A 19,710-nucleotide genomic window follows, 5' to 3' on the forward strand; every position below is an offset into this window, starting at 1 on the left:
GTCATCATTCTAAAGTTAGCATTGCTTCAATATGTTACACCATTAAGGTTTCTCTGTCATTAAATAATAATTAAGTACAATCCAGTAAGAAATATACTTATTTATTTTATTATTTTGTAACACGTGCGCCAACAGTACGCGCCGTTCCACATACTTGAGCTCAGCCCGCCATTTTCACTTTGTACTTTATATTAAGAGCTCTCATGCCAAAAAAGTTTTGACATTGGCTCCGCCCAAATTTGTGAAACAAATATATGCCTGAAGTTCGCGTGACATGCGACAGGAGATGTTGAATTTTGCGCATTAAAAGTACCAAATTCGTTTTAGCGGAATAACTCTAAAACTAAAGGGATTCAAAAAAATCCGTAGTGACAGTTCTCGATCATGCATAAATATAATTAATTATCTAATTTTTGTCCTAATAACCTGTAGCATTTCGAGGATGAATCGAAAAAATGTGAAAATTAGAGGTCATTTCGTGATTTTTATCTATCGAGGAAACTTTATTGTTTTATGTTACTGATTAATGTCTATGCTTGAATATATCGCGTAGTTACTCATACAATTTTTTATTTTTAACTTTAAAGTGGATATACCCCTCGAAAATCAAATCGAAGATTAGGAATTTTTCCTCTGCTCCCTGTTAATGTCAATTAACTCACGCAAAACGTCAAAAATCGTGGAAGAATGCTTTATTTTGCTATTATCGAGAGCAAAAATGATAGTCACAGCCTTGCCTTAATAAGTTTGATAAGCCTTGATAAGAAATTTAAAATAAATGGATAGTTTTGCCATCTTCTGAATATTACTCTTTATAAGATACGAGTATGAGAAAGTAAGGCGATTTTATGCCTCAAAGTGACACGCGCAGTGGCACTGTCCCTCAGCTCTTTGTGATTTGAAGGTCTCAGTGGCACTGCAACTGCCATGAACCGGCGTGTCGCCTAACACCAGGCGCACGACTTGTTCGTCCTGTTGTTGTTGACATCAAGGTTGAAATTACAGTTGGTTTTGCAAACGCGATTCAATAACTTACGTGGGAACGTTCTCAGGCTTAATTGCAACGTAAGATATAAGCTATGGTTACTAGATAAGATACTTATGGCTTTTGTAATGTACACAACAAATGCGAGTTTCCCAATATTTTCAACATGCAGTCACAATGCAACGTGAGTCGGAAAAGTATTTTTTTGGGAAGCCGTATATGCCTTTTGTTTGGTGCCAAATATGATATTCCGTACCCCAGCCATTGTGTTTATACGTCCAAAGTGAAAAATATGGACTGGCTTCATATACAACATAAGTCTACGTGTCTTAATTTTAATTTTAAAAAGCCAGGCTCAAGAAGAGGTATGATGTGGCGTTGTTAGCTCGAAAATCAAATGGATTTAAAGTTGTATAATTTGGTTCTCACTATGGGCCTCTTAAGAAAGCTCAAGGTCACTCTGCGGACAATAGATAGAGCGATGCTCGGTATGTCCCTTCGTGATAGAATCAGAAATGTGGAACCGTAGGAGAACTAATGCGGACAGCGCAGGACCGATCGTCGTGGAGATCGTTGGGGGAGGCCTATGCCCAGCAGTGGGCGTCGTATGGCTGAATGATGATGATGTTTAACTTTTGTATTAAAATAAACCGACTTCAAAGGTTTGCTTATCGGATTTTTTACATCTATTTTCCAAGTTTATTGAAATCGGTTAAAGGAAAATGCGCAAAACCGGATTCAGAAACAGGTACCCTCTTTTCAACAAAATGAATCATCAAAATCGGTTCACGAACATCGGGGTAATCCTTCAAAAAGTCGACAAAAAGGAGGGTGTTCTTAATTATTGGAAATTGGAAATATAGGGTACGTGTGTCTGTTATGGTTCGATTCATATTTGAAAACAACATTCCACCTCTAAAGGTGGCAAATTAGGAGATGTATATGGTTTACTGGATTTCACCCATTTTCCGTTAATCGATGTCAATAAAACTTGGCACATGTAATTTCACAAGTAGACTTTTGAGTCGGTTTTTTTTTTTCATAAAAAGGTTTTTTTTATAATACAAAGTGACGAGATGAATAACATAACCCCATAAAAAATAATCAGATGATCGAGCTGGCCATTTCGTGAAATTATGAGATCGGGAAATTTCGTTTGCAGTAAATTAATTGTTTCGGTGGCTGTGTGACTTGTGCCGTTGGCATTGGGCCATTTTTTTCGGCAGTAAATGCGGTTACGGTCAATGGATTACGCTATCAAGAGATGTTAACAACTCAATTTTGGCCTATTATTGATGATATGGATATCACTAACATGTGGTTTCAACAAGACGATGCCACAAGTCACGCAGCCACCGAAACAATGAATTTATTGCAAACCAAATTGTGCGCCTGGTGTTACTACTGTAGTCTAGCCTCTACTCTATGAGTAGAATCACTGGCTGAATGAATAGTTTTGTAATTAGAATGTGTTATAAAAAAGGAAGTAAGAAAAAAATGGAGCATCTTGACATATCAAATTGTGATCCCACGCCGAAAGTATGTGAAAGAATACAATAAACCAAGTTTTGAAGATTATTCCAGTTTAAATTCATAAAAGTACCTCTCGCTACGCATCCTAAGCTACGCCCCAGTTACACTACCAACACGCAACACGCCTACCAATAACAGTTGCAGCGCCACTCAGAGCTTTGAATCGCAAAGATCTAAGGGGCACTGCCACAGCGCCTGTCACCCTGAGACATAAGTTAACAAGTCCCAAGTGCCTGTAATTTCACTAGCACCCTTACCCTTCATAAACGGAACACAGTAATGCTGACGTTACTACTTGGCGGCAGAAACAGGCAAGGGGTACTTCCCTGGACAAACTCTTTCACAAGGGGTTCTAATGCTACTAATTTCACCAGGTCCCTTACCCTGATTTCATGTATTCTGGTTACGTGTTCTAACGATTTATATGTTTCTTTTTCAACAGAACAAAATGAGGACAATGCTGGTAGCCTGTCTGGTGGCACTTTTCTGCGGAGCAATGGCCAAGGGTGGCCGGCGGGCAGAAGACAATAAAGTAATTAAAGTTCATCGAGTATATAACCAGAAATAGAGACGAAATGTCATTTAATTTGTTTGAAAATTATTCTGCCTAATCGTTACGGTGATACCATTGGGTGATACGGTTACTGCGCTCTGATTGGCCAGCCCGGATTCGAAACAATTGACGGGTGTCGTCAATTGTTTCACTTCAAATCGGCCAGTTTAACTTGAGTTTTGCTATAATGGACGAATATTGAAAAATTACATATTTAATATTTAATTACCGATGAAATGTGATTCCGTTTGTTTTGTAATTAGATGTTTGGCTGTTTTTCCCACACCACCATATGGGACAGCCCCATTGTTATAGATATTATCTTCATTATGATAAATACAGAATATTTTTGGAATATACGGAGATGTACACACAGGTCAGTTGTTGGCGCTGTACTATTTCAGCTTTCTGATTTGTGATTTCAGCGCAAAGAAGAGTTGATATTTAAAAGTGATTGAAGGCCTATTTGCCTGATTAGTTGCCAGGGATGGACGGCCCTTATTTCGTCTCTATTTCTGATTACATACTCGATGGCAAAGTCAAACCAAACACACAAAGAAGAAACGCTTCATTTTTTAAACCACTTCCGTCAATAACTTTGCTATTAGAAAAAACCGACCTCAAAAGTTCGTGTAATTACATCTATTTGCCAAGTTTTATTGCAAACGGTTACCGGAAAGTGTGCGAAACTGTCACCTAGTTAGCCACTCTTGGAGGCGGAATATTGTTTTTCAAACTTAAATGAGACCAATAGTGAGGCACTCAGTTTCTTGTGAACCGATTTTTTTTGTTGGAAAAGAGGTACTTTAGTTGTTTAAATTTCAATGGGACCACTACCATTGACATTTAAACAACATATTCCACCTCAAAGGGTGGAAAAATCTTCCTTTTTTATTTTGTCTATTAATTATTTTTATGTCAATGGTTTCAATACTTTTTTGTATCTTTGTGTTGTGGCGTTGCTATAAATGTCTATTTTATTCTAATTTCTTATTCACTATATGCAATACTCTTTCATAGGGCACTCTACCCATGATATTTTCAAAATTCTTCCGTATACCCAGCACATATAATTGATGAAGTAATTCCAATGAAAATAAAATGCTATGATAACCTAGAGCTGATCACTTCGCTTATTATTTTATTGAGTCTGGTAATATACCTACACAGATATGCTGTCTTTGCTGGCGAACAACGGTATATTTGTACGTTATTTACTACTTATGCCAACTATTATATAATTGTATCTACATAAAGATTGTTAATTGTGTTAAAACACGCAACACTCGAGCTCTATTTCCGTTACTAAATTCACTCCAGCGAAAGCCTAAATACTTCAACGTAATTCTAAAAATCAACTTGCTAATTGCGATTATGTAAGTATATGTTTCATTTTCTAATTTAGATAATTGATACTTAATTGCACGGTTAGGGAACCGGTGGTAAAGCTAAGTGTAAAACGCGGCTGCGTATTTTCAGTGTAAGTTGAAGGCCTCAGACAACACCATCAGTGAGTTGCGTGCCCAAGTTGCATTACTTAGTAGTGCGGCTTCGGTAAGTAGGTCACCTGAGGCCTGCAACGTGAACACTTGTCGCGGGGCGCAAAATGCTTCTTTCAGCAGTTTTAAGTCGGCTGACATGCATGTGTCACCGACCTCTGGCGCTGTTGCCGCGCGCGTTTCCCCGCACCCCGCCCCGCCGGAGACGACCCCTTCACGTGATTACGCAGCTGTTGCCGCTGCCCGACCCAGTACTCCACAACCACAACCCAGGCAACCAATGAAGGGAAAACTGAAAAAGAAACTCGTATCTGGAGCTGCGTCGTCAGTACCACCGAGACGAGTTGATCAGTGCGACGAGGACGGCTTTCGGAAGGTGGAAAAGAAAAAGAAGAACATCAGCCGAAACCTTAGTGGCACCGCCCTGACTGGCCCGAATCATTTATTGCGTCCAGCGGTACCGACGACGTTGTTATACGTGTCGCGTCTTCATTACTCCACCAAGTCTGCGGATATTGTGGAGTACATGCGAGTGAAGGCCAATGCAAACCTGAGGGTCGAGCGGTTGGAGTCGCGCCACAACGTGAATTTTAATTCATTTGTGGTGCGAGTACCAACTCAACACCTGTCGACCTTCTAAGAGGAGACTTTTGGCCGAAGGGTGTCATATACCGGCGTTTCCGAGGACGGCTACCGGACACCCACGTTGCGTCACACGTCGAAGTACATACGTGTAAACAAATAGTGTTATATGTATATTATCATGTTATATTGTATTTATGATTAGTCCGTAAGGTATTTATTTAATATTTCTGTTATTGTTTTATTATATTATTGTTATATTATATGTATGTTAGTCTGTAAGGTGTGTATCTATGGGTCCTAGTTGCCTGAAATAAATAAATAAATAAATAAAAATAAATAAATAAAATAGTCAAATTCAAAATATTTACTCGCACAAGACAACAAAACAAAGCAAATACAAACTTAAATTATGTATACAGGTAATATTATGATTTTTTTAAAGAAAATGAATATTCAGGAAATATCGAGTTCTTAAGTTTTCGCTATTGTTACACACAGAAAATAAAACTATTTTTCCTGATTTAAATCGCGTATATTTGTTTTTTCAAGCAAACCAACATTTCGGGCCCTCTACCGGTCCCATCATAGTTGAGTCAACCGTGACCATGGGACCTGTAAAGGGCCCGAAACGTTGGTTTGTTTGAAAAAACAAATAGGTATACACGATTTAAATCCGGAAAAATAGTTTCATTTCCTAAATACTCATTTAAATTTGAATCCATAACATCGTTGATTTTATAATAATCTCAGTACAGAGTACTAAAAAAAACCGACCGAAAAGAACGTGGAATTGAGTCTATTTGCTAAGTTTTTTTGAAATATCCCCTAGTTCGCCACTATACTTGACTTGACACTGGAGATAATAAAAATAAGTTCTCACTACACAAAGTATATCGAGAGAAAAACGCCTAGAATTGGAGAAATAGCAAAATCAACCATTAAAGTAATTGCTCCTAAATTAAAGTTAGGCGCTATTTATAAAAATGAATCTTCATGCGTGAACAGCCACCCTTCGGGGTGGATGATTTCCTTCAAAATGAAATGGGACCACCATGGAAGTACACCCTTTCCAACAAAAAAAGAATCATGAAAATCGGTTCACAAATATCGGAGTTATCGCGTAACGTACATACAAAAAAAAAAGAACATACAGTCGAATTGAGACTCCTCCTCCTCCTTTTTTGAAGTCGGTTAAAAAGCGTGACTTTCAAAGTAAAGTTTTACTGTCTGTTTGAATGCAGCCATTTCCAATTCATATACATTAACTGTTAGTTTATAGTACGTATTGATTTTTACATACAAGTATTTTGTATTTACTGTTTTTTACCGACTTCAAAAAGGGACGTTTTTGTGTTTATGTTACGTGATTACTCCGGCTGTTTGGACAGATTTTGATTATTCTTTTTTGTTCGAAAGGAAGTACATCTATGTGCCAAGTTTTGTTAAAATGGGCTAACGGAAAGTGTGCGAAATCTAATAAACCGGATTCATCCCCTAATTTGCTACCCTTAGAGGTGGAATATTTTCTTCAAATTTAAATGGGACCAATACTGAGGTACCTACTTTCCAACAAAATAAAAATCATCGAAATCTATTCTCAAATGTCGGAGTTATCACGTAATACACACACAAAATATAGAGTCCTGTAGAGTTCTCCTTTTTTTGAAGTCCGTTAAAAAATATGAAAATATGTACAGACGAAGGCTCTGCCTATCTTAATTTGACAAGGGCATGAAGTGTATGTACGAGTATGTATTCAGATCATAGTTTCCCCCCAGTGGGCACTGAAAAGTCCTAGGGCGGTCGGGCCTCAGACGCAATTGGGTTGGGAAACGTTGATGATGTCTATCTATCTATATAAAGTATTATACATGGTAATCTACTACAAACTCGAACATTTTTTTTGTCCGAAATAACGTTTTTACGAATTTTCATTACACCGAAAACCGAATTATAATGAAACATTTGTTCTTTCAGGATATGTTGAATGTTTATCGCAAAGACACGATTAGGTTCGGTTAGGTTAGTTTAAGTTACGTTTAAAAGAAAAAACATTTTCCTCTCAAAATTACTTTCGAGGTTATGAAAATTCGAGCAAACGTTATTTCTGGAAAATGTCATTTCAGACTGCTGATAGGTAACCATTTTATACATATATAATTATTTTTATGTGATTTTTCGTGTTAAGTTAATATAAAAACAATGCGTTTTCAATTATTTTTTGTCATGTTGGACGTTGAAAATGTTTTCTTCAAATTTGAGAGGGATCACTACCGAGATACAGGGTGTACCAACAAAAACAGAATCATCGAAATCGGTTAACAAATGTCCGACTAATCGCGTAAAATATGCAAAAAAAATAATAGTGGAATCGAGAACTCCTCCTTATTTTGAAGTCGGTTAAAAAAATATGTAAAGACGAAAGACTGCGGTCTCTGCCTTCCTTAATTTGAAAAGGGCATGAAGTGTATGTATTGTAAGAAATATATAACCGTAAAATACAAAAAATATTTTCATTAATTATTTATTTAAATATTACAAGGGTAAATAAGCTTATTCTATATATTCATTTAATAGTTTGTTAATTGGCACGTCGGAGTGTTGAGATTGTGATTGGTCCGAACATTTTGCAGTAGATGCACGTTTTATCTGGCACGATATGCTAAATACGTTGGTTCAAATCCGGCCGGATCGGAGGATTTTTCTGACTGTTCGATCTTTGTATTAATAATTATTTTATCTACCGGTTCGACTAGCCATTGACATTGCTTTTAAAATTCCGTACTTGCGAAAAAATGGCGGGAATTGAAAAAGAAGGGATTTAGAAAGCGACGTCTTTAGGTGAAAGAAAAATTTATGCATTGGTATTTCATCAAATGTTCAAGTTAGATTGGTCAGGAATTATTACGGTTTTTGAGGTTAGAAATTTTGTTGAGAATATTTTAAAGTTCTAACATAAATTGTTGGATGAATAGATAATTTAAGAAATCAGTTCTGTTAACATGGCGTATTATTGAAGGGTTTGGAGAAGTCTACATAGTATGTATTGAGACAATCAATTTGATTTCAGGTGAAAGTGGCAGTGTACTACGAGTCTCTGTGTCCGGACAGCAAGAAGTTCATCGTGGAGCAACTGGCCCCGGTGTGGCGTGACTTCCGCGGGGCAATTAAAGTCAAGCTAGTGCCTTACGGCAAGGCTACTGTGAGTATATTTTACGCTTTGTTCTAAAGCAATTATAGTTTAAACTGGCATTTCTGCCGGGGCTAACCTAAAACTGCTGACCCATCTGTTTTCACGATTACAAAAGGGGATAATGTTATTATTGATCCTCAAAAGGTAACCTATCACAATCTCGAATTGATTTTGTCCGAAATAACGTTTGTTCGAATTTTCATTACCCCGAAAACCGAATTATAACGAAATGGTTGTTCTTTCAGGATATGTTGGATATTCGGTTAGGTTAGGTTTTAAAAAAACATTTTCCTCTCAAAATTACTTTCGAGGTTATGGAAATTCGACCAAACGTTATTTCTGAAAAATGTCATTTCGGACTTATGATAGGTAACTTCCTAAAAAATATAATTGATCTTATTTGATTTTTATTTCGGGACTTAATCACGTATAAAACACATTTTAATTACCTCGTCGTTTCGGACGTAGTGACAATCCTAATGTACAAATAAATAATGAAGATCAAGTTCAGTACCTTCGAGACCATGGACGTTACGTCGAGGTCATTAAAATATGTTTTATACGTGATTAGGTCCCGAATTAAAAATCAAATAATGTGGAAAATCGTGAATGTTTAAATCAAAGTATAATTGATGAATTTTTTAATTAAACTTTAATTTAAAATTTTTTTTGATAAAAGATAACTATTGTAACTATAGTGAAAAATAGGATGGTTTGCATTAATATTAGACATAACTGGTTGAAGACTGTACCACCTCAGTCAACCGTGACCATGGGACCTCTAAACGTCGGTTTGTTTGAAAAAACAAATATACTATAATATAGTTTCATTACCTATAATTCTAACGTATTTTGAAAATTATCCCGTTGTTTTGTTGTATGTTTCAATTCGTTAAATTATTTAAGATTTTTGTTTTGACAGCACGGCTATGCACCACTAGTAAGTAACTATTATATAAAACTTGCGTGAAATCTGTTGAACTGAAAAAAAACTGACTCTTTTGAAGTGAAACGTAATTGAATCAATTACAACATTATTAATTCGTTTCTTAAAGTCGTTGATGCAATCATTGTGCGCGATAAGCTCAAAATGTACAATAATTACAGTCATAAATAGTGACGTAAATGACATCAAAAAAATTTGTAGTAATAGCTCTCTGCTAACCTTACCTATTTCTGCATTTAAATGATAAGGGGTGCTAGTAAAATTACAAGCACATGGAACTTAGTCTCTATTATGACGGACGCAATGACAGTGACTCTGAGTGGCACTGCAACTGCTATAGACAGGCGTGTCGCTTATCACCAGGCGTACGACTTGTTCGTCCTGTCACGATGGTATCATAAAAAAGTAATCACACTTTTGTTATTTATTTTATTTATTTATTTATAAAGAAAACATTCTTTTGGACTTACAGCTTAAGCCAGAGCGTCCATAAGACTTAAACTTAAAGATAATGTAAAATTTAAATAAAAAAATACATATTATTTGACAAAACATGTTTACAATTTCAGATTTACCACAGTCCTCACACTAGACAATTTATTTATTTGTTGAGACAAGCCTGAATCGCGATGTCCCAGACATACGATTTACATACATTATATATTAGCCTCTAAAAGGAAAAGAAAAGGAAAAAATTGTGTTTGATAGGGAGAGCTGGACGTGAAATACACGTTTTTTGATCAAACCACTGTAGTCATATGATCGAAGCACTTGGACGTGGGTTTTTATTGCAATTTTAAGAGCGAAGAGCTTGCGAACGCTGACGAAATATAACATAAGATACAAAATAATACTTAAAAACTAAATTTGTTTACTTTTAATTATTATAGGAAAGAAAATATAAATACAACATTACACAATTTACTACAATATAACACTTATCTTAAAATTACAAAGCGGTTTAAGACCGCTGAGAGGACACGCTATTTGTCGGCAAACACATCGGTCTCCCGGAACTGAGCCAGAAACTCATTTATCTCCACCTAATAAGAGTCAGTTTTTTTCAGCGTGGGCTTACTCCTAGTTACTTAAGTCTGTACCATATTTATTTCTCCATCGAATAATAAAACTTTCAAGATCAACCACTTGAATTTCTTACTCGTTCTTCTCCAGGGAATCTGCCTTATAGTACATTCTTGAAATGTCTATTTAGGTAATTTTCAGGTAAGTTCTTTGTACTCAATTGTAGTGATTATTGAATACTAGCGTCCATAAACAACTACTTTTGTTCCATGATTTTTAATAATTCAGCAGATTTTACTTACATACAATAATAAAAGTTTTTTTTTCTACTCCTGTACTTTATAATCTGTCAATTATAATTTCATAAACCATATCACAAAGGCGCTCTTTTTAGTTGTCGAGTATATAACCAGAAATAGAGACCAATCATTACGGTGACAACTGCGCTCCGATTGGCCAGCCCGAATTCGAAACAAATGACGGGTGTTGTCAATTGTTTCGCTTCAAATCGACTAATTTAACTTGAGCTTTGCTGTAATGGACGAAAATGGAAAAATTACATATTTGGTATTTAATTTCCGATGAAATGAGATTCCGTTTGTTTTGTAATTAGATGTTTTGCTGTTTTTCCTACACCACCGAATACGTTAGATATATATAATATTACCTTTGTTACTATAAATACGAACCCTACACACAGGTCAGTTGTTGATGCTGTAGCTGAAATAAGCTTTCTAATTTGTTGATATTTAAAAGTGATATAAGGCCCATTTGCCTGATTAGTTGCCAGGGATTGCCCCTATTTCGTCTCTAGTTCTGGTTATGTACTCGATGTTTTTAGCTATAAATCGATTATTATTGTCTATGGTACTCGCTACTGAGCTGAAAAATGTCATTAAAGTTCTGAACCCAGAACTATACGGTCGGTTGACATGGGACTTGTCAACTTATGTCTCAGGGTGACGAGCGCAGCCGCAGTGCCCCTAAGATCTTTGTGATTTAAAGGTTTGAGGGACACTGCAACTTTTATGGACAGTCGTGTCGCTTACCATCAGACGCACGAATTGGTCGTCTCGTCACTTACGGATAATCCAAAAATTATCATTCACCTCGCTTATTTTTTGTTTGTTGTTTCACAGCATGACCGGACACCCACCGGCTGGCAGTTCATATGTCACCATGGTCCTAATGAGTGTTACGGCAACAAGGTGATATTTTGTTCATTTTATCAATTAGCATAGAAAATTACAGGGAAAAATCGTAGCTGTACTAAATTCAGGCAACTCAATTCGACTGTATGTTTTTTTTGTGCTCCGGTATTTGTGAACCGATTTTCTTGATTCTTTTTTTCTTGGAAAGAGGGTATCTCCATAGTATCCCATTTAATTTTGAAGAAAATCATCCACCTCTAAGGGTGGATGTTCACGCATGAAGATTTTTTATAAATAGCGCCTAAATTTTATTATAAGGAGCAATTATTTTAATTCTTGATTTTGCTATTTTCCAATTCAAGGCGTTTTTCTCTCGATATACTTTGAGAAGTGAGAACCGATTTTATTATATTTTAGTGGCGAACTAGGGGATGAATCCGGGTTTGCGCTAGTGCGCACCGGGTAGTCCCGGTAACCGATTTCAATAAAACATGGGAATTATATGTAATTCCACGTACATTTGAGACTATATAAACATAGAGTTAACCTGAAATGAAATTCTCCAAAAAGTAACTTTTTTACACGTTGGAATTTGTAAAAAACTACTTTTCTTTAATTTAGAAGTATACTTCTAAAAATCCGAAAACAATGAAGATTTTTTGTTTAATTGTGTTGTTTTCGTTGTAGCCCAAGAGTTATTTGACTACGAGTTGTTTGTTTTAAAACGTTCTTTGTTTAAATATGTGTTATTGTTTTTTCTGATAATTTTTGAATTCGTTTTTCGTTTACTTTCTGATAGTGTATGATTATGATATCATTCTTTATTTAATACACACAGCTCTACTAAAATGTATACAAATTTAAAAGTATGAACAACCGCATCTTTTCCTTGTGTAAATGAACACGAAACAATTCAGTTCGAAGTTATGAAAATTCCACAACTTTGGACTCGCATTGTGGCGTATTAAATAATAGTGGTCGATCTATAAATTGCACCGTAAAACGAAAGCGACATGAACTCTGACAATTGATTGATTGATTTCAGGTACAAGCGTGCATCCTGAAGGACCGCAGCATGATAGACACAGAGAAGATGGACCTCATCATCTGCTTGATGGGAACCGCCAATCCTGATAAGTCGTTGGATATGGTGAGTCATCTATCGTAACAAACTGCCGCGAAGCAGTAATGCTCGTATACTGTGTTCCTGTTTTGAAGGGTAAAGGCACGTGGACTAGGCAATTTTATGTCTCAAGGTCTTTGCGATTTAAAGCTCTGAGTGGCACTGCAACTGTTGTGGGTAAGCGTGTTATTAAGATAATCGTGCAGGTTAAAGTGTCGTGGCTAGTATATTTAAATGAAGTTGTTCACATATAGAACAATACAATTAACTGTAGTTCACGACTTTTTTGAAGTTACGACGACAGACTGTCGGGACAATGGTAAGGGTTAGAACGACAGTCGTCCGAGGATAAACACGATAAAAATGTGACGACAGACAATCGCAGCTTCAAACGATTATGTCGCGCAAATGACAAGGCGTCTGCCGTAAACCGATAAATTGTCGTCACGATCTAGTGGGAATAGCTAGGCACGACAGTCGTTCAACGATAAAGAAAACGTTACGACATGATGAGAATGCACCCTTACCTCCAGGCGCACGACTTGCTTGTGCCGTCACTTGATATAAAAATCACAAATTGATGCGCCAACTTATTTTTGGACCTGCTCTGCTTCTATTTTGATTTTGTTTCTTTTTTTTCACAAAATTCGTTTTTATGTTTTTTTTCGAATTTTGTTTTTTATTTCTTTTTTTTTCACAAAATTCAGGTAGTATAATATTGGTAAATAAACATGGCTGTTTACAAAAATAACAGAATATGACCAAAAATAAAGTTGACGTAGACATTGGAAGTATCGAAATATAAACAAATTTTTACACATCCATATTGTGAAGGTACTTATATTTAATTTTAAGACCCGTCTACACGGTTATGCTTCCACGAATTGAACAAACTAAGCATTTAAAGTGGTTTCCACAAATTACTGTTTTCCCTTAATGTGACGATTACAAATATAAATTACTTATCTTTGAAATCATCGAGTACATACCAGAAATAGAGACGAAATGTCATTTAATTTGTTTAAAAACTATTCTGCCAAATCATTACGATGACAACTGCGCTCCGTTTGGCCAGCCCGAGTTCGAAACAATTGACGAGTGTCGTCAATAGTTTCACTTCAAATCGACCAGTTTAAATTGAGCTTCGCTAAAATGGACAAGAATTGCAATATTGCATATTAAATATTTAATTATCGATGAAATGTGATTCCACTTGTTTTGTAATTAGATGTTTTGCTGTTTTTCCCACACCACCGAATGGAATAGCCCACATTGTTAGAGATAATAGTATCTTTATGACAATAAATACAGAATATTTATGGAATATACGGAGACGTACATACATACACGTTGTTGGCGCTGTACTATTTCAGCTTTCTAATTTGTGATTTAAAAGTGATATAAGGCCCATTTGCCTGATAAGTTGCCAGGGATGGATGGCCCTTATTTCGTCTCTATTTCTGGTTATTACTCGAGGTTTGAAACAAGGATTATGTGCGTGTGAGTTATTATTACCATCATATTTTGTTATCAAACTCTCATCACTACCATTGACACCACTATCTTTTTCATTGATGTTATAATTTTATTATAGTTAATCAACAAGCTCCCATATTTGTTCCAGTGCCTGGCCAAGTTCAATAAGGCGGAGGAGTCCGAGAAACTGACGCGTTGCGCCAATGGTGAGCAGGGCGACAACCTCCTGGCATCATATGGCGACAAAAGTGATGCCGTTTTGAGGCCACTCCAGTTCGTGCCTACCGTTGTCATTAACGAAGTAAGTAAATACTGCCTATACTGCGCCATGAATAATATTACCAGTGCAACTATCATTTTTGCGCTCCAAATTAGCAAAATAAGGCATTTTTCCACGATTATCGAGGTTTTATTACAAAATGGCGGACAGCTCAAGTATATGTAACTCCGCGTACTCTTGACACACGTACCCCGCACTCTAAGCACTTCTACTATAGTTATTGTTCTGTTGTAACTGCATCCGTGGCCGAATTATCTTGCTGGACAGCCACGCAGAGGTCTCGGGTTAGATTCCAGGGCCGGGAGATATTGAGTGAAATTTGTGGTTGTCTATTTGTGTGTCCATGGCACCCGCGATACAGAGTTTCCTTAGTGCGGGGCTATGAATGTGTGAGTTAAAAAGAAAATAGCAATTAAGTTTATTGAATGTCAGGATATTTCACTATCATGATATTCAAGATGTAATAATTATTAAAAGAAAGATCGAACACTAAAAAAAATTCCTTCAATCCGGCTGGATATTAGAAGCAGTACAGTTCCTAGTGAAAGAGTTAGTCCAGTGAAGTACTGCCGCCAAGCAGTAATGTAAGCATTACTGGGTTCCGGCTTAGAAGGGTATGGGTGCTGGTGAAATTACAGGCACATGAGACTTGTCAACATATGTCTTAGGGTGAAAGACGCACTGGCAGTGCCCTTCAGAGCTTTGCGAGTTAAAGCTCTGAGTGACTCTGCAACTGTTCTAGCCAGGCTTGTAGCTTACCATCAGGCGCGCCACTTGTTCGTCCCGTCACTTGATTTTTGCCGATATTTTTGCGGTGGCGCCATCTGTAAGAAATATATTTCTAAAATAGATGTAATTCCATATGTTATTGAGGTCTTTTTTTATAAAAAAAACTTATATGTTGTAATAGGGGTTAAAGTATGAAATTGCCGATTTGTACTGAAAATCTAAATTGTTTATTTTTTAAATTTTTAACAAATTTATTTAATCAAAATAGTTGCCATTATTATCTATACATTGCTGCCATCTAATGGGAAGGTTATTAATGCCTTTGTGATAGAACTCCGACGATCTAGACTGCACAAACTGTGTGAAAGCATTTTGTACTGCCTCCTGGGAAGAAAACTTCTTGTCACGTAGATAATTGTCCAAATCACGAAAAAAATGGTAGTCCGTTGGAGCAAGGTCTGGTGAATACGGAGGATGACGAATGGTTTCTAACTGCAGTTCCTGAAGGGTCAAAATGGTTTCTCGTGCTGTGTGAGGTCTCGCTTTGTCGTGGAGCAATAATGGTGAAGATCGATTCATGAGTCGGGGCTGTTTTACTGCTAGTTTTGTCAACATGGTTCGGAGTTCGGCACAATAGACATCTGCCATTATTGCTTGACCAGATCGGAGAAAACTATGGTGAATAACACCATGCTGAGACCACCAAACAGTTACCATTACCTTTTTATTGGTAAGTTTTGCTTTAGGACACTGTTGTGGCATTTGACCTGGGGTCAGCCATTGCATTTTTCTTTTCCGGTTATCATAAAGAATCCACTTTTCATCACATGTTACAATTCGATCCAATATTCCTTCATTTCTGTACCGGTTCAACAAGGCAACACAAGTTTCAACACGCGTTTCTTTCTGCAGATCAGTCAAATCATGAGGCACCCATTTTTTGTATTTTTTTATTTTATTGATTTGACGCAAGTGAGTCAATATTGTGGGTAAGGTAACGTTAAACCATGCCGCTAATTCCTGGGTAGTTTGACTAGGATCGGCTTCCACTATCTCTCTTAATTCATCGTTATTCACCTGTGTGGGCGGTCTTCCTCGTGCCTCGTTCTTTAAGTCGAAATTTCCATCACGAAAGCGTTTAAACCAAAATCGCACGGTGCGTTCATTAGTAGACCCCTCTCCAAACGCAGCATTGAGATTGCGGGCTGTTTCTGCCGCGTTAGTTCCGCGTCGGAACTCGTATTCAAAAATCACTCGAATTTTCGCAGTATCCATCTTTCTTGTCTAAATTGAATAACAAAAACAATTGAAAGTCGATATTCAAATGTTTCAAATTAAAAAAAAAAATCACAGAAACCATTTGAAAAAAGTTTCATTCGAAAACCTCAAACCATGAAGATTCTATGAAAATTCAAAGAACCTATTGCAATAAAACGGCAATTTCATACTTTAACCCCTAATATTAAAATAGCTGCACTAGTTTATAACGTCAGTTGAAGCACTTGTAAAGGTACCGGCTGCGGTGAAGAACGTTCTAAAATCTCTCACTAAATGTCACTAGCGGCGCAGAATGCCGAAAAGTATAGAATTTCGACAACTTGATAAATTGACCCGTAGCTCAGTTGGTAAGAGCTTATTACTACGGTGCAGTATGGTCGTGGGTGCAAGTCCCATCGGGTTGAAAAGTTTTTCTATGTTCCCGTAGCTCAGTTGGTAAGAGCTTATTACTACGGTGCAGTATGGTCGCGGGTGCAAGTCCCATCGGGTTGAAAAGTTTTTCTATGTTTTCGATCTTTGCATTAATAATCATAATAAACAGTTATAATTATTATTAATATGGTTTTCCACAAACTAACGCCTGAATCTAAAACAGGCAGCACGTAATTTAACTACAGTTCAACTTTGTAATCAACCCATATTTCCTTTGCAGAAATTCAACCAAACCACTCAAGACTTGGCTTACAGTAACCTCAAAGAAGCCGTATGCAACGCAGCTACAGTGAAGCCTCCGGCGTGTCAATAACAGTCGATGCACAGATGTATTACTTAGGAAGGACCAATATAACTAGACCGCCATAAACTCAACTCTCATTAACATTTCCGAGATGCATAGCGGGGTCAGCTATTGAGCAATTATCGTCCTAGAGTCTGTCTTTTTTGAAGATGGAGTAAAATGACTGTTCATTGCGTAAAAGCGTTGCCCGCTTGCAAGCAGATAGTGATTGCAGTCGATAAACATTCTGTCGACTATAGAGATATTCATATTAATTCAATATAGATAATTAAATCTGCTTGTGCTTATTGAAATGTATACGAATAAATATTTATTTCGATACTAATAGACCAACCCTCAAAATGAGAATGAAGAAGGCAATAACTCAATTAGTAATCATTCGAACGTCGTAACATTCACAATTCGGGCATTTTCGGCAAAATTTTACCTTCTTTCACAATCCATCGATAAAACTGTCGACAACAGCTACATGACTATTTAAAATTTTATGAAAAACTGGCAACCCTGCAAATATCATTTTACTCTGTCTTCAAAAATTTTAATTATCTTGTGCAAAAATGATATGACAAATTCCAATTGACCCCCGCCTTTGTTTTTTTATTGACGAAGATTGATATGAAAAATCAATAACGACCGTTATTTCAGAGTCCAAAAGTAATTATAGTTCGTTTCAATACATTTTACGTGAAAGGTAAACAAACTGGTCATTGACCCGACCATAGACAGTTTAGTGATGGCCAAATGTACTTCCAACAACAAATCAACTATTAATTGAATGCTTCGATTTATTTAATTACATCGTTTGGAGTTACCTGCTATAAATTAATGTCGATCCGCGCTTAAAAGTGTCCCAAGCAAAAGGGCATTAAATTGCAAAAAGAGCATCCATCGAGCGTCAGTCTTCGCTTATTCGACCAACCGCGCGCTTGTCTATCACTCCGTACTAAGAACTTGTGAAAATTACTCGAGTTAAGTGTAAAGTGACCAAACGAAAAGGGCATGAAATCACATTTTTCAAATACGATTTTAAGCTGTTATTCGAATGAAAATTATTAGAAAAGGCGGGAGATATCAAGTTAGAACCTTCAAAATATATATGAAAGTGTTACTTATTCCATTTTATTGATTGATTGTTTTAACCAAACTGGTTTGTTTATCCTTCATCTTTTAGAATGGATTGATACGAATTATAGTTAGTTATGTCATAAATCAACATTTACTAATTATCGCTATCTTCTCCATTTTGTCTTAGTCAAAACCAGTACAAAAATCTTAATAATATTAAAAAATATCCCATGTGTACGTATCTCGTAGAATAGAGGGACATAAACTCAATTTACAAATGTATGCTTTAATAATCAAAATGGACATCATGTTGCACATTTAGCACGCACTAAAAGTACAATTTCACAAAAAAAAACACGAAAGAACTATAGTTTAAAAACTCAAAATGTTATAAATACTCCCGCCATATTGAATTTTCTGTCATAATTTCTCAATATGGCCGTGTTTAGTACTTTTAATTTTAGATTTTTTTTTTGTTGTAATCGCATACATTTTGCAAATTTGTAACACGCAGATTGTAAATTTTAAGACGTAATTGTTTAGTTTATAAGTGACTTTTCTATAATTATTTTAATAAATTAAGTTAAGTGGATTTTTCTTTGTTTTATTCTAAACTAGCTGCTCCCGGGGTTATGATGCGTGCAAGCATGCACCACTTACATATCTTCCTCTAATACTCACTTTAGCAGAAAGATGTCCACTGCTGAACATAGGTGTTGGATCTCCTCTTTCTTCTTCAATAAAACTCGGGAGCCTCGTAATCTTCCGATTTATTGAGACGTGGACTATATACACTTCTATAAAACATGACTTTTTTGTTTTTTATGATGTTTTTTTATGATTTTTTAGTGATGGCCTTTTTCCAAAACAATTAAAAATTTCTGTTATCAAACCCCTTTTTAAGAATGGTGATAAGGAAAGCACGAGAAATTATAGGCCAATATCTTTAATACCGACTATATCTAAGGTATTCGAAAGAGCTCTACATATTAGATTAAACGCATTTTTAGGAAAACATAAAATCATAAACTGTTCTCAATACGGATTTTAAAAAGGTAGCTCGCGTCATGACTCAATCTATTAACGTCTCGACCCCAGTAATGTCAATCTATCTTGGTATGAGTAGAGCCTTCGATTTTGTCAATCATTCTAAACTCTTACGCAAACTCGAAATGTATGGTATCAAGGGGAAAGCCCTTGAATGGTTAGAGAGCTACTTAAAAAATAGAACTCAATATACAGAAATAAATGGAATTATTAGAAACAAATACAATAATATGTTTGAAAAACAAACCTTTAGATCAAATATTAAAACGACTAATGCTGGAATTCCCCAAGGTAGCGTGCTAGGTCCGTTACTGTTCATCCTATACATTAACGACCTCCCACGTGCAACTAACCATAAATGTATACAATTTGCTGACGATACAACAATTATGATAAAATGTGAAGATAAAGCGACATTTAACACCGACATAAACAAAGCATTGACAGATGTAATAAATTGGTTGAACTTTAATGACTTAAATATTAATATAATTAAAACTAAAATTAC

General features: G+C 36.2%; 1 protein-coding gene across 1 annotated transcript in view; it reads left to right on the top strand.

Moving 5' to 3' along the window:
• LOC113240519 (GILT-like protein 1) overlaps positions 1–18,031 on the top strand; it is a 51,793-nt gene extending 33,762 nt beyond the window's left edge. The window contains exons 2-7 of the mRNA XM_026477850.1: positions 2,961–3,050; positions 8,226–8,357; positions 11,457–11,525; positions 12,514–12,618; positions 14,216–14,368; positions 17,007–18,031. Coding sequence (XP_026333635.1) covers positions 2,967–3,050; positions 8,226–8,357; positions 11,457–11,525; positions 12,514–12,618; positions 14,216–14,368; positions 17,007–17,099 — 636 coding nt within the window. The 5' untranslated portion in view covers positions 2,961–2,966 and the 3' untranslated portion in view covers positions 17,100–18,031. The remainder of the gene's footprint in view (positions 1–2,960; positions 3,051–8,225; positions 8,358–11,456; positions 11,526–12,513; positions 12,619–14,215; positions 14,369–17,006) is intronic.
• The last annotated feature ends 1,679 nt before the right edge of the window (positions 18,032–19,710 follow it).

This window comes from Hyposmocoma kahamanoa, unplaced genomic scaffold (assembly GCF_003589595.1).
Source record: "Hyposmocoma kahamanoa isolate Upper Pololo Valley unplaced genomic scaffold, ASM358959v1 146, whole genome shotgun sequence".
In the NCBI taxonomy this organism is placed as follows: Eukaryota; Metazoa; Arthropoda; class Insecta; order Lepidoptera; family Cosmopterigidae; genus Hyposmocoma; species Hyposmocoma kahamanoa.